Source organism: Scheffersomyces spartinae (assembly GCF_019049425.1).
Source record: "Scheffersomyces spartinae strain ARV_011 chromosome Unknown scaffold_6, whole genome shotgun sequence".
In the NCBI taxonomy this organism is placed as follows: Eukaryota; Fungi; Ascomycota; class Pichiomycetes; order Serinales; family Debaryomycetaceae; genus Lizanozyma; species Lizanozyma spartinae.
The window spans coordinates 132706-147909 of NW_025065053.1; the positions used below are offsets into that span (position 1 = coordinate 132706).

Consider the following 15204-nt stretch of genomic DNA (forward strand, 5'->3'; position numbering starts at 1 on the left):
CGCAACCGCCACAGCTGTTTACAGCAAAACCAAAAAATAAAATTCAAAGAGAACAGCAAAAGAATGCGGAGCCCAGCGTGCAGATTGAGAAGAAACGGTAAACAAACGACGTGCTATTCTATTTGTTAGTGCATCTTTTTTTCACACATATTGTGTAATTATTTTTTTTGTATTTTTATTTGATGTCTGGACACAAGTAGACTGTGTGGAAGGGAAATATTTTTAATTGTGTGGTAACGTTTTTTATGTATGTGAATGTAATTATGTGTTAAATATGTACATGTATGTGTATGTGAATGTGAATGTGAATGTGGATATACATTTGAATGTGTGTTATTCATGTATATGTATGCGAATATTAAAGTTCACCTGTGGGAACTCAAATGATATATCAATTGAATTCTGTTTCGACGTTTCTTTCCTCGGCCGTTTAATTGTGACCAAATGGTTACAACGGTCTATTGCGTTTTCAATTGTTACAATTAGATTGCTGCCACTTGTTCTGTATGCGACGCCACACTACTGAACTTCAAACTACTGAATTTTCACTCTCATTCGTACACTACTTGGTAACAAGAACAACTAAGCCCCACTGAGAGTAAATCTCCACAATTCTGTAGGATATTCAGTTTGTTGTAAACTGTATTGATATGCGCTTAATTCTCCCTTCCCCCATTAAACTGAGGGATACAATGCGTGTATAAGGATTATATATTGAACACATTATACCGTTACCACAAACTGCACCCCTTCAACGGAATAGAGTGTATTTTTCTTTTTGTAAAGTAGGCGACTTGCAAGTCACTCCCCTCATTTTCACATTATCTGTTCCTAGTCGCCCTCTGTCATCAGTTTCTTGGTTTCTTCAAAATTATTTGAGTCTGATGTGGTTCACACTTTGTGAAGGGTCCAATTCCATTTAGTAGACTTGCACAATGACGTTGTTGCCTCCATCTTGCAGCACACTTGAAAATACCACCAAAGACTATTATCCGTTCCTGATGAATTAGCACTAGGCGAACTAGCCGTATCCAAGACACTTGTGACATCTTTGGCTATATCTTTTGATATGAGTTCCGAGCCGGGTCCGCATCCTTCCAGTAATAGCGGGACGTGTTTACCAAGGAGGCGAATACTGCTTCGAATTCGACTACGGGAGATCCGGTCCTCAGAATAGGTGTGAATACCTGATGTTCGTCTCCATTGCCAAACTAATGGATGATGAGCATGGAATGCATTCCGTCTTTGGCGACCACGCATCAATGACATATCTGTATCTGTTACCAAGTGCAGCTGATGTTGAGGTTGATCCTGATGTTGTTCAACTGCTAAAGAAAGCATAGAAATTGTCGGATTCAGGTGATCGTCTTGAAAGTCGGCTGTGGTACTAGTTGACATACGAGATATGCGATGCGTTGGAAACAAGTTTCGCAACCGTTGACGCCACTTTCCTCGTGTGGTAATGTTTCTTTTTGATTTAAGAGATTGAATCTCGGCGATAGCATCAGTTTCTCTCGTAAATGTTTGGTCGATATCATCTTTATTTATTCTTAGATAACTCTTTTTGAACGACCACTGCAACACCACCATCACCAGCGTCTAAAAGAATTAGGTAATACAACAATGCGAATTGCTGCCTCACGATCTAAAAAATCAATTCAATGAAATACAAGTGATATTGTGATGGAATTGAAAGTTTCAACCTAAGCCTGCTAACTATGGTCTTTGCTACCATAATTCTTATCTCCAATGACTTACAAGAGATTCCCTTCATGTCCAAAGTAGGCAAGCTATAAGTTTAGACAAATTGAAGAATGCAGCTGCACAAGAATGCACGTAATACAAGAACATTGCGAAAGACGTGCAACCAAAATGACGTCGATACTATTAATGCTTTTTGGACTATTAGTGCATAAGCTTACTAGTATACGTCTCAACGTTATATACGTACTACATGAGATCAGCACTTGAAACATAATCCTTAGTAAGCCACATTAACAGTAATCCATATTTAACTTCGTAAGTATATTATTAAACCGATTATTGTGTTTTCTCATTAGTTATACGTTTTAAACCCCGGTTGAAGGTGTCACGTGACCTTTTGTTAGCCAATTAGAGGTACCATTTTGACTTTGAAATTTTTTTCCCATACAACCACAACTGTAACTTATCAACACCATAGAAATTAGACATATACATATACATCTATTCACATAGGCAATTACATATACATCATGGGTTCTGCATACTTGATCGCCGGTAAGGAAATCCCTGCCCACTACTTGTCATTGGCTACTTTGGGAGCTGTTGTTTTCTTCACTGTTCCTAAGCCATGGGGCCCAAAGAAGGCTCTGCACCCATCAATCAATGCTTCTTCCCCTGAAGAAGAAAAGTTTGTTACCGAATGGTTGGCCAAGAACGGTCTTGAAAAGCACTAGATTTAACGCTTCTTGTCTATAGAGTCTAATAAACACAGAAAACATTGGATAATGTCATCATGTAGGGTCAGACACCGTCTAAAGGTCGTAACAATGGATTGGTGGTAGGGTTAACTATAGGCAAAGAAAATGATTCATCTGCTGTGGTTGAAGTGTTGATTTCATCGTCACCTTTGGGACCTGAGGTTGGAGTTGAAGTATCATTGATAACCAGCGATTGACCTCGAATAGAATCAGTTGGATTATGAAATGAATCTGTTGATGGTATACCAGTGATTGTGCGTACCGAAATGTCTGCACCACCATCATCATCATCATCAACTTCGTCAACATCCACATCCTCGTCTTGATCATAATTTCTTTGTTCGTTGTCATGATTTATACCATCACTTTCAGAATAAGAGGCCTTTACTTCAAACAAATCGGGCGATAAGTTTAGTAAACCCTCAAGACCACCTCCAGTCCAACCCTTTTTCGCTATACTTTCATGTAACTCCAATTGAGCTCTAACAAACGAACCACATTTAACTAGTAGTTGTTCGTTATTAAACCGTTCAATCATCTCGTTTACCTCTCGATAGTATTCATATTTAAGTCGATCCAAATCATCCAATTGGTTGGTCAAACTCACCAAATTGTTCTTATAAGTTGAGATATTCCGAGTCTTCAGTTTCAGAAGCTTGACATTCTCCAACTCCATGGCTCTCAAAGTCTGAGACTTCTCCTTGACTTGAGTCTGGTAATCTGCTCTATGGTGGGTATAGTACTCTTGTAACTGCCCTAATGAATCTCGAAGAGGTTCTTCAAATGACTCTCGAAGTACTCGTCCTGATATCTGCAGCACTATCCCCACCAAATATTGAAGACCTCCAGCATTGACTAGACCTTCAGAGAACGCCCCCAGATGATGGAGCTTGGGGCACTCGCGTACGGTACTCTCCAAGGCACTGCCGAACTCAGCATAAGCACCACTGAGTTGGTCCAATGCCTTCAGCAAGGTCGCTGCCTTATGGAGCATATTGGAATATGTCTGCGTGGTATGGCCAAAGTCCTTCTCGGTGATGATAGCCGGAAGATCAAGCACTGAGGGCAGAAACGAAGTGAATGTGTTGATGGAAGGCTCTCTAGAAGACGTTAGCATCGAAGACGTGGAGGGTATTGGTGGATCTGGTCTACTACCACTATTATTGATATGACTGAGGTTAACGTATTTGGATATAGGAGGCTCTTTAGTTGATGTACTGAATTGTGATTTATCCATGTTGACTGTGGTACTAGGGGGATAAATCTGGATGTATCTAATGGGTATCGTATAACGTGATGCCTTGTATGTTGATGCTTGATGCTTGCTTACCAGGTTATCTATGGTTACATTGAGTAGTGCATTTACGATGACATGGTCTGTGCACACTACTACTAACTATGATGCTCTATCTAACATAGCATGAAGGGCCCCCTGATCAGCAATAAATATCGAGGCTGCACGTTGTGAAGCCACCTTCTTGCTTAACGCATATGCCAACCCGTACACCTTCCCTTTAACCACCAACTGACACATGTAGTGATCACCCACCTTTGAATACACATATTCAGGGTTCACACCAATCCTCTGGAAATACGGATAAAGCTGGTTCTTAGCATCTGTTATCAAAGGTATAGCGGAGTCTGCCGTTATAGGAAATAAGCCATCTTTATCACTAGTTTTGCTGTTGTTGACGTTGGTATTGTTAACATCATTTGTTTGTGTCTTCTTGACAACAGATGCATCACGATCTAATAACAGACGCAAATGACTATACTTGGCCAAAAGATCTCGATTCTTCAATGCTGACATGGCTGCTCTAAGTCCGGCTTCTTTATTCCCAGGAGCCACTCCTCTACCTAATATCTCTTCACCCATCTTACAGCAGATCACAAAGGGAATTCTAGACCCATCTCCCATCTGTTCCACTTCATATATAGGATGACTGGAAGCCGTGCCTATCATAGAATACAACTCTGTTTTGGCATCTCTATTGATTGGTTCTTTCTGTTGGGTTGAATATTCGTATTCCTTAACCAATCCTTCCATCAATTGTGAAAGCCAATCTTGAATAGCCTCTGGAGTTTTCCCATCTTGGGCCAACGCTCCAATGTATGCTTCAAAAATATCTGCATATATTTTTTGTTTCCCGTCTCTCAAGTCCGATTCATTTATGGTACTTTTCAATTGCTTGTCAAACCCATATTTAAGAGAAAGCTCAGTGAGTACAGAGTTCTTAACAAGCAGCGATCGGAGATTGGAAAGCTCTCCTTCAGAAGCTTCCGGGAACCTTTCAAAAATCATCTTGGTAACCAAATGATTTAACACAGAGTCTCCTAAAAACTCCAACCGTTCATTATGTGCACCGATGATTTCACCAGGGTTCAAATATAGCTTATTGGTGTAAGTTGACTTGTGAATGAACACCCTTTGACGTAAATCTGGATCGTTGATTTCAGGTAATGGAGGCATACCTCTAATGGGGGTGGTAGTAGTATAATTTGGAGCAGCTGCTGAAGTAGAGACTTGAGAAACACTGGACATCTTTTGATTGGACGAGACTTTAGAAAGCTCATTTCTTTCCTCTGGGGTCAAATCAATATCACCATCAATAATTTGTTGCACTCCGACTTGCCCATGGGTTTCCCATTTGGATTTGACCACACTGGCAAGATGTAAAAGTGGTTTTCTCATGGAAAACTTGACAATATCGTCGGTCTCGGGCGCTTGTAGTATCTGTTGATACTGAAGATAATCAGGGGCATTCTCTATCAAATACTTTAGACTCTTTTGAAGAGTTCTTGTATGGTGCTCAATCTGTTGGATTTGAAACTCTGTGATTTTGGGAATCTCTTGGACACGAGCCTTTTTTAGATCCCGTGTTTCTTCTTGTGCAGGCGGATCTCGTTTGGTCTTAAGATCATTCATAGATACCGTACAATAATGTATACATGATGGTACTTGATGGGCTAGATCATCTCTACTATCATTATATAATAGGGTCAGGTCGTGCATAACTCAAATACAGAGCAGCTTTCCTAGACAAATATCAGTTGGTAGAGGTATCTTGCGGGCCTAAACGGTTCCTTAATGACCCCCTTTACCCCTTTCCCTCATATATTATATATAACTACGTTCGGCACTTTCATGGTACTTCTGACCTCTACTCCCGCTAAATGAACGTGGTTCAAAGCAACACAAGGGCAATTTCCTTGCGAATTGTTGCCTATGTCTTAAGGCATCATTGTCTCAGACTGTATAGCAAGGAATAACTCGTACTTGAAGACTAGTTATGGCCATGTCTTTAATAGCTTCAATGCTAGATTATTATGCACCATAAGTAATAATACTATTTGCATAACCATTCTGAGATCGTATTCTTGAGACCTGCGTAGATCTTCAACTGTGGAATCACGTACCCTTGATTAATACCATCTGTTGTTACTTCCTACTTCCCAACACAGTATATGGTTTCATCCGTGGCATATGCATTTGTCTATAGAAACTCTGGGACTAGAATCAGTACTCCTCAGTTGAATCACCTTCCAGCATCTTCCTCTTTGGAACTCGGCAAGCATGGCACACGTTATGTTTGCCTGTTTCATCAACATCCATGGCTTTGGCACACCGATTGCAGTTTCCCAACATCCTCTCTGCACCGGATGCATACCTTGTAGCTCATACGACTGGACACGGACTTGTGATGACCATTGGCACCTGCAGCCTTTATTGAAGAAAACCCACCAGATCACAGCTGGACATCTTCTAGTGCGCTGGTTGCTACGATTGGAGCTTCCAATGGCCCGGAACAATGAATATAACTACGTTGGGCTACTCTGACTACCCTTGTGTCTCAAAAACTACGCCGAAAAGTTGGTCTTCACGAATACTCGTTCCACAACGACGACATGCACCCCGTGTTTGTTTAGTTTTACGTTGCCATCTTCATGTGCTTTCTCTTTGTAAGCCTCTGCAGTGGTGACAAAGTTTGAAGATTTTGGGTTAGCTTCCACTTCTCCCAGAGGCCTAGGGCATTACCACCAATTGAACAAATGGTTACTTGCATCAAGTAGAGTTGTATTGGAAATGTTGATTTGACAGACTCGTGGTGGCCATAGGGGCGTCTCTTCTGTTATTATTGACAATTTGTTGTTGAACGTGTAAGGGAGGTACTGAATGGGGTTTTGATTCTATGGCTACCGTTGAATAAGATTACGAGGTGATGTGGCTGGGGATCTAAGACGTCTGTTCCGCAGAGATTGGATATCAGTACCGAGGCTCCTATATCTTGGAGTGTCTGGTTCTGTGTTGACTGGATATTGATCTCTAAAGCTAGAGTCGTACGAGTAGGAGCTTATAGGGGCCATAAAGGGACGATTATCATTTGCAGCCCAATCCGTATTTATCGGTATCAACACTACCCCACCATTCCAGCGAAAATTTGCAGTGAAAATTTTGGACCATACAAGCCTGTTGACGGACTGGCATACTCTCTGTAATCATACCATAACATATTCCAAATGATAAGAGGACTTGTGTCCGGGTTAGGTGCACGTACAGTGCGTATAGGTGGCTCGAATACGCTTTGCTCCATCAGAACTGCTTTGTTCTCACAATCATCATCAAGATCGTTAACTACATCATCTTCTACACCCACTAGTCCAATCTACCAAGTTGAAAATAGAAACACTTTCAAACCAGTGTTATCACGAAAGACGTTTCTCTTGGACTATTACTCGCATTTGAACAGAACAAACAAAATCATTTTGTATGTTCATCACGGTCATTTGAATAAAGTGGACAACCACAAGTTTAGAACCGATTTAACCAATGCTGGAGCCAAATTACATATTTTAAGAAATAGTATCTATAATGTGTTTTTAAGAAACAGCCAAGAAGAAGATCCTGCTTCTGCAGAAGCATACCATAATAATAAGGATAAACAGCATCCCTTAGCTCCGCTTTTAAATGGTCCCACAGGGATAATTACTATTCCAACTGTTGATCCATCAGTGGTTAAGAGTGTGGTGAAGATTCTTGAAGGTGCACAAGAACGGATGTTTTTAATTGGTGCTCTGGTTGATTCGTCTGTCTTTACCACTGAACAAATTGCCGAATTCAAGGAATTGCCTACTCAAGAACAATTACAAGCCCAATTGGTTGGAGTCTTGACCGTATTAGGAGGTGCTGGTTTGGTGAGAACTTTGGAGTCTACTCCTACTACATTATACTTGACTATGAAGCAAAGGGAAGATGATATGTCTCCCGAAGAAGAGGATGCTGAGAAGATCTGAACTCTTGTAATTAGATATCTGTACATAAGGAATAACAATACAATAATGTCAATAACACCTGTTTATATACTTGTATACAATTATATACACTTGTATATACACCTAGTATATACCCTTAATACAACCAGAATAAAGCGTATGCTGGAGTCGCACGAAGTGATGTACTCGAAAATTTTTCAGACTATAATAACCTCATTTCATTCCACCTGCTTTAACCGTTTACTCTACCGGCATGTCAGAGGTGAGAAAACACAACGAGCTTGGCTCTCGTAGAAAGGCTTACCGAGAAATCCAACAAGAAACTCGAAAGAAGGCCAAGTCCACTCGTTTCCAAGATGATTCATCAATTTCTAAGTCTGGATCAGAAGAACCCATCAGTGCCAGTGAGCTGAATAAAAACCAGATAGAACTTCCCAGAAAACGGTTCTACCGTCAAAGAGCACATTCAAATCCCTTTTCTGACCATTGTCTTGATTATCCAACGTCTCCTGATTCTATGGAGTGGAAGAATATGTACCCTGGATTCTATGATAAAGAACGCGATGAGATGACTTCGCAGGTGGAGATAGCGGACATAGGCTGTGGATACGGTGGACTTATGATTAAATTAGCACCTGAATTTCCCCAACAATTGATCTTGGGAATGGAGATTAGAGTTCAAGTTACTCAATACGTTGAAGACAGAATCATAGCTTTAAGAGAACAAAACCAACACACAAATGGTTACCAAAATATCTCGGTTTTAAGAGGTAATGCCATGAAATTTATACCCAACTTCTTCCATAAGGGCCAGCTTCAAAAGATGTTCTTTTGCTTCCCTGACCCCCATTTCAAACAACGAAAGCATAAGGCTCGGATCATCACCAATACCTTATTATCGGAATATGCCTATGTGTTGAGAGAGGGTGGAATAGTGTATACCATCACTGATGTTGAAGATTTACATTTGTGGATGGTTAAGCATCTAGAAGCACACCCAATGTTTGAGAGGTTAAGTAAAGAATGGGAGCAACAGGATAAATGTGTTGAGATCATGTATAACGCTACTGAAGAAGGTCAAAAAGTGACTCGGAACAAGGGAAGTAAATTTGTTGCGTGTTTTAAGAGATTGCCAACACCTGAAGATACTGAATAGACAATATAATTAATAATAAGGGATAAGGCTGAATTAAACTAAAAGATGCAACAGTTAAAATACAACAAAGGTACAACAATTAAGCTTACATAGACACAGTCTATGATATTAGCACTTTATCAAAAAGACTTTCAATTCAATCTGATGGAATTAACTAAATGAAAGCTCTTTCCATCTAAGAGAAGAAAACTTGTAAAACAAAAGAATAATCAATAACAATAAAGAATAGAAGTAATGCTCAAGAACACCAAATACAAAGAGAAAGATAATTTGTATTAGGTTAAATTATCAGCCCCTAATATTCAGTAGGTTGAGGCAAATCAGCCTTGGACTTGTGTTCTGGGTCAACAATTTTAGGTTCTGCAAGAGGGACCTCGGTGGAGTTGCTGGCGGGGATCAAGGGTTCTGAAAGAGGAGCAGTGGTGTTGATAGCGACCTTAGGTTCTGTAAGTGGAGCAGTGGTGTTGACAGCAGTAGTGGACTTCAATTGAGATTCAGGAACATCAGGGAACTTGGAGGCACCGGTAGTAGTAGCTGAAGTAGTAGTGGAAGTAGCGGAAGCAGATGAAGCAGCAGCAGGGTACTTGGAAGAGTTGACAGTAGAACCAGCAGTTCTAGTTGGGAACTTGGCCTTGACAAAAGAACCAACAGGTCCAGTCTTCTCAACAAATTGGTTAGCATATGGAGCAGCCTTCTTGTGGGCCAACTTGTAGTATTCATCCGCCTTATCTTGAGCCAAAGAAGAGTATTCAGTGACAGCAGAATCGATTTCCTTTTGATAGGTGGAGTAAATATATGGAACAGAGAAAGCCAAAGCCACACTGGTGGCAACAATGGTAAAGATAGAGAACCAAGAAGTCACCTTATACAAGATGTAAGCAACACCAGCAGTTTTCAAAGTAGCAACAGGATCAACAGAGAACACTGTAACTTGAACAATGTGTTCACCAAGGTTGACCGCACTTGCCAATTGAGGCAACACATTTTCCTTGAAACAAGGACCAAATGTTGCCTTTGTAGGTCTATATTTTGATACGATACCTGTTCCAGTTACCAAAACAGACACGTATTCAACAACAGCAGACAATGCAAGAGAACCAGCCAAGGTGTAGAAGAACACGGGGATCACGTTGACAGTTTTCAACACCACCAACACAACCACAATGGATGCCAATACTTTACCAGTTTCCACAGGGTTCTTCCATGTTAACAAGGGGCAAGAGCATGTGGAGGACTTGGTGGAAGAAGATGCTGGACATGAAGCAGAAGCAGCAGCAGGAACAGAAGGAGCATGAGCAGAAGACATGTTGAATGTTCTATATGGAAGTTAACGGAAAGAAAGAAGAACTACAGGAAAGAATTAAACGTAATCGTCAACAGTATTTTTATTCCGGGCAAATTTTCCAAAGGGGATTTGATCTTGCACACGAGCGTATTGATTTCAGTTATGAAGGATGGCGACCTTTGTCAGGGGTAAGAGGAGCGGAGCACGGGGAGAATGGCGAGCACTACAATGGCAATTGGTTTTAGGGTGCCGTTATTTGACGATACGGTTAGTATGAGGTTCATGTAGCCATAATAGAATTAAACTTTAGGCTCTGCTTCAGACTTGTGTGAGTAGATAGGAGGCTAAGTGTCATGTGACAATTTGCTTGTGATGGGCATCATGATGCGCATCGTAGAACATGTAGCAGTTACTAAGGTATAGTTTATGTTACAGTTTTCTTGTTATAGTTACCACGTTACCGTTTACTATGTTACGTTAGAACTGTTAAAGGTTGTAAACTCAAACTATGAATGAATGAGTGCTGTCAGCAGATTATTGTCTACTATTACTCAATTAGTATATTACCTGATTCCTGCACTTATATGCACCAAACAGCAACCACTGAAGTCCATCATCTTACTGAACAAAGAATTCCTCAAGCTCAGGTGCGTAACGAGCAACTGCAAGTCTTGTGCCATTCATTCTTTCGGTATATTCAAGAACTATGCCATCATAAGAGGAGGAACTCCGACTGGCAAATATACACACCCACTGTACATAAATCTGAAACCATTTCATGACGCACAGGTCAATTAGTTGACAGCTGAAACATTCTATTTCCAGATCTGAAACACACCCATTTCTGCGAATCCTACAGAGTTCATGGCACCCTTCTCGTAATTTACTGACAACTTGAACCTCCATTTGGGCCATCAATGTGCCTGTGTCTTCGCTCATTGACGTGATCCGATCATGATAATCAATATACCCTCCTCGAATGGGAATCTCACACTCTGAGCCAACCAATAATTGTAACCAAAGTTCACTAATTTGCTTGAACTTTCTTGTGAATGCCAACACATTTTCCTTATGGGCTTCCATACAACCACACACATCCCTGATTCGTTTCTCAGCAGCTGAAACTTCTGGAATGGTTCCTGAACCCCTTGTCGTACCCCATAGGTACAGAGTAAGTTTTAGATCACCAAGAGAATAATTATTATCATCAGTCAATGACTCCTTTAGTTGTTGCCAGTTTTCTATTTTTGGTAGTGAAATACTGTAGCATTCTTCCTTTAACCTATTGGCCCTCAATATTGTCATTTGAAGTCCAAGCTGTCTCATAGCAGAATAATGGTCTTTGCAAGTGTTAGGGTTATAATTATCATAAACCGTCTTAATGGCTCCTGGGAGTCGACGAATGTATTCCATGGGAATGAGTATACTCTTTTTGTCACCGTCTCCATGTACAAGCAGTTGTCTCCATTCAATAGTTCTGCCATATCTTATCATTAATACATCAATGCTCTGAATAAAGTCCTTGATTATCCCAACATCACACTTTCTAAGGTCTTGATGTTGTCGAATCCTCACAACAAACTTGTCTGAAAGTAAGCAGAATTGATATAAATCATTCACCACTAAATCAAACTCTTCAGTATCTAAAATTCCAACATATCGGACCGTAATAGACTTGATAAAGCTTTTAATACGAACAACAGTTTCTTCGGTTTCCACGATGAAGTTGTCAACTGCTTTTCCACAGAGATCAACACTCATCAACCAGCTTGGAGTAGTACCATCACAGCCCATGATGAATAGCGTACTTCAAATTTAGGTTAGCTTATCACTGCTAAATTGTAACTAGAACCTCATAAATAAAGACCGTTCCTCTTTGGTTGAAACGGTCCTGAAGCAGTGTGCAACCGAACCTTAAACATGTTGCAACAAACTAAAACTGTTGCTCAACGTCATTCTCCATAGCACCTTTACCCAAATAGTCTGCCAAGAACTTCATTTTATCATTCGATAATTCTAAACCAGCAGAAAACTTCTCATCGTTGTTCTTGATTGAAAACTGCATCTGTCTTGTACTCTTAATCTCGTCTAGTTCATTGACACACAAGGGACAATGCTGCTTATTGGAGTCAACATTCTGTGAAATTATCAAGTTATCGTTCATACATTTCTGATGGAATGAGTGCTTGCATTTGAAATGAACCATGGGATAATCAAGTTTGAGTTGACACTGGGAACACTTGTTATTTTGTATAAGAAATGGATTGGCCTTCAATTCATTAAGTTGGTCTGTAATTCTGGTAGACTCTTGTTCATAGTATTCAATTAGTTTCTGGTTATTGGATATCTCTTTATTTTGAACAGAAACAAAATCAAGTAAATAATCTCGAATTAATTCAAGATTAGTGAACTCAACACTTCCCAACAATTGAACAATCTCTAATGGGACCATTTGCTTGTGTTCTTTAATTTTGTTGATCACATGGTCAAAATCTCTTTTACTAATTTGTCGATATACTTTCTCTTCACTGATAAAGAATCGAAGTGCTAATTTGTATAATTGTGGTTTCTTCTCTCCATATTTTTTCATCACATCTAATGAGCCATTGATATCACCTGCTAAGCATGCTGAACTGAAAAGTGACTCTTCCATACCACTATCTTCTTGAGCAGCAATTTCACCCTCTTTGAAACCGTATATTGTGGATAAAAGAAGTAATGATGGTTTGTCTAGTATTAAATGATACTGTTTAAGTAAATCTTTAGCTCTTCCTAACCACGATTCCTTTTCAATCTCATCAATCGTTTCATCCTGAGCAAGGGATAAATATACCTCCAATAGAGTAATCAATAATTCCTTCTTGTCATTAATATTCCCTTGAAATCTATCAAACATTTCTATTGAAGCTTCTAAGAATATCACAAACTCTCTAGGGTTATCAATGAAGGCAGGGAAGATAAGTTGAGGTCTAGGAGGTAGATATGTTGGTTCATCAAGCGTTTGATCATCCGAATCACCGTTTGATTCATCTGAGCCCTTTAAATACGCAACAAGTGCACGATAACTTGTTGAAGGAAGATCTTTAGCAACTGCACCATAAGACAAAGTAGGCTCTGATTGGGTTGAAGGAGCTGGACTAACTTTGGAAGGTAATTCAAGTGGATGTTCCAGATTACTTGGTAATGGCATATATTTACCAGTGTACACCTTAATTAAAAGGTCAGTGGTTTCAATGGGGATAAACTCAAACAATTTCTTGGAATAATCAACTAATATTAATAGTAAATCATCAATCGGTAACGTCTTCAAATAAGTTAAACATTCTCGAGGTCGTTTCAAATCATTAAGTAGCACCTCCACAATTAAGCTATGTTGTTTTAACTTCAAAAGTAATTTAATCACTTGTTTGAAATACCCACATTCTTTGAAAAGGTTAATGATCAATGGGAAATCCAAGTCCTGGAAATCAGATTGTTCATCTAAGTCTAACTTTTGTATAAAGTCATCAAGTTCATCACCCATTTTCAATTTACAGAAACAGCACAACAAAAGAGTGACATGATCATTTTTGGTCATTTTATAATCGTATAGCTTGACCAAAAATTTCGTTAAATAGCTGATTTTGGATATGGCTTTAAACTTGGAGATAGTGGTCATAATAAAATCTTCACTATCATCAATAATAGTCAAATCCTCTTCGTCATTGGCCATGGCCGTATTCTTCTTCTTGATGGAGTCCAAATCTTGTTTATAGATATCAAGACACTCGATTATAGTACTAATGGCCTTTTCAAAGTCCTGTTTATCGTATGAAAAATCAGCATAAAGCTTCAAAATCCGATGTTTATACGAATTGGAAAGGTTTCTTTGACATGCCAAATTAAAGGCAATTTGAAATAAATCTCGCTGTAAGATGATTTCAATCTGTTGGTTTATTGGCTTCTCCAGAAGCTTATAAAGGACTCCATCACTGGATAAAAGGAATACTGTTTGAAAGGCAGAACTAGCTTCAAACTTCAGAACAAATGTGAAATTAATATGACACTTGGGAATGGTTAAATTGAAAGCAATATGTTTGTTCAAAGTATCAAAAATCACAACTCTAGTCAACTGACCTTGACTCTTGTCATCATTTTCCTCGCTGGTTGTAACCATTAGTAAATAATTCTTACCAAACTTAATTAGAGACTTCTTGGGAACTTCAAAGTTGAACGTCGAGATCCGTGCAGCGTGACTGTAGTACTTGATACTTGAAGTTGTCCCCACGATCAAGTTTTGGGATTTCTCATCAATGGAAGTACATCCAATATTAACACCAGTAGATGGAGAAAGCACTCTAAGGGGTTTGCCATGGTTTCTTCCTGTAGTCTGTACAGTGATGATCTTTGTAGTGGTAGTGATATAAATGATATCTTGTAGCTTATTGAACTCGACCCCAGTAATGGCGTCATTGGTTTCATATATCAACCGTTGTTTAGTACCTCTATCTCTTAACAAGTCCCCTCGGATAAGCACCACTTTCCCATTGGCTGTTGCCACCACGGCCATACTCAAATCGTCATTGAATTGGAAACAGCTGATTGGATGGGCATTGGTGGTATCAATTGATATCGTTGCCTGACTGATGAATTTGTGTTTTAGGGATTCGTCATCATCACCAGTTTGTGGCAACAGAACGAGTCTTTGGAGATCCCATACTTTAAGATGTGCGGGCGACCCTTGTCTTTCAGCTAAGGTAACCAATATGTCTCCTTGGAACACTCGGGCGAAAGTTACTTGATACTCGTAGTCATACGCCAACACCGTTCGTACTAATTGTAATTGAGGCGTTGCTATACGGAGGAAGCATCTATTGACTGCCACCACCAAATAAGATTCGGTCGATACTATGGCAGATAAAGTTGAATCGGCAAATAGAAGGTCTGGTGTCGCTATGTTTGGGTCTCGTAGCGGAGTGTAATCAAACAATTGCAACTGACGGTACGAGGCCATGAACGGGGCCGCAGTAGTCATTGTAAACGGACGTTGT

The 15204-nt window shown here is 39.7% G+C and overlaps 8 protein-coding genes across 8 annotated transcripts; 3 read left to right on the forward strand and 5 right to left on the reverse strand.

Annotated features, from left to right (window-relative positions):
* Positions 1 to 1069: 1069 nt before the first annotated feature.
* On the forward strand, positions 1070 to 2438 carry ATP19 (F1F0 ATP synthase subunit k; the record flags this gene model as incomplete). The annotated part of the gene is made up of 2 exons (XM_043194962.1): positions 1070 to 1085; positions 2218 to 2438. The coding sequence occupies 2 exons, from the start codon at positions 1070 to 1072 to the stop codon at positions 2436 to 2438; spliced, it is 237 nt and encodes a 78-aa protein (XP_043050159.1).
* Positions 2439 to 2505: 67 nt separating this feature from the next.
* Positions 2506 to 3699, reverse strand: KQ657_004289 (uncharacterized protein; the record flags this gene model as incomplete). Its single annotated transcript, XM_043194963.1, has 1 exon — positions 2506 to 3699. One exon carries the CDS (start codon positions 3697 to 3699, stop codon positions 2506 to 2508), a length of 1194 nt encoding a protein of 397 aa, XP_043050160.1.
* Positions 3700 to 3858: 159 nt separating this feature from the next.
* DCR1 (ribonuclease III) lies at positions 3859 to 5388 on the reverse strand (the record flags this gene model as incomplete). The annotated part of the gene is made up of 1 exon (XM_043194964.1): positions 3859 to 5388. One exon carries the CDS (start codon positions 5386 to 5388, stop codon positions 3859 to 3861), a length of 1530 nt encoding a protein of 509 aa, XP_043050161.1.
* Positions 5389 to 6980: 1592 nt separating this feature from the next.
* KQ657_004291 (mitochondrial 54S ribosomal protein uL10m) lies at positions 6981 to 7754 on the forward strand (the record flags this gene model as incomplete). The annotated part of the gene is made up of 1 exon (XM_043194965.1): positions 6981 to 7754. The coding sequence occupies one exon, from the start codon at positions 6981 to 6983 to the stop codon at positions 7752 to 7754; it is 774 nt and encodes a 257-aa protein (XP_043050162.1).
* Positions 7755 to 7986: 232 nt separating this feature from the next.
* Positions 7987 to 8889, forward strand: TRM8 (tRNA (guanine46-N7)-methyltransferase; the record flags this gene model as incomplete). Its single annotated transcript, XM_043194966.1, has 1 exon — positions 7987 to 8889. One exon carries the CDS (start codon positions 7987 to 7989, stop codon positions 8887 to 8889), a length of 903 nt encoding a protein of 300 aa, XP_043050163.1.
* Positions 8890 to 9184: 295 nt separating this feature from the next.
* KQ657_004293 (uncharacterized protein) lies at positions 9185 to 10195 on the reverse strand (the record flags this gene model as incomplete). The annotated part of the gene is made up of 1 exon (XM_043194967.1): positions 9185 to 10195. One exon carries the CDS (start codon positions 10193 to 10195, stop codon positions 9185 to 9187), a length of 1011 nt encoding a protein of 336 aa, XP_043050164.1.
* A 456-nt stretch (positions 10196 to 10651) lies between these two features.
* On the reverse strand, positions 10652 to 11968 carry KQ657_004294 (uncharacterized protein; the record flags this gene model as incomplete). The annotated part of the gene is made up of 2 exons (XM_043194968.1): positions 10652 to 10657; positions 11066 to 11968. 2 exons carry the CDS (start codon positions 11966 to 11968, stop codon positions 10652 to 10654), a joined length of 909 nt encoding a protein of 302 aa, XP_043050165.1.
* Positions 11969 to 12107: 139 nt separating this feature from the next.
* VPS11 (tethering complex subunit) lies at positions 12108 to 15188 on the reverse strand (the record flags this gene model as incomplete). Its single annotated transcript, XM_043194969.1, has 1 exon — positions 12108 to 15188. One exon carries the CDS (start codon positions 15186 to 15188, stop codon positions 12108 to 12110), a length of 3081 nt encoding a protein of 1026 aa, XP_043050166.1.
* Between the last annotated feature and the right edge of the window lie 16 nt (positions 15189 to 15204).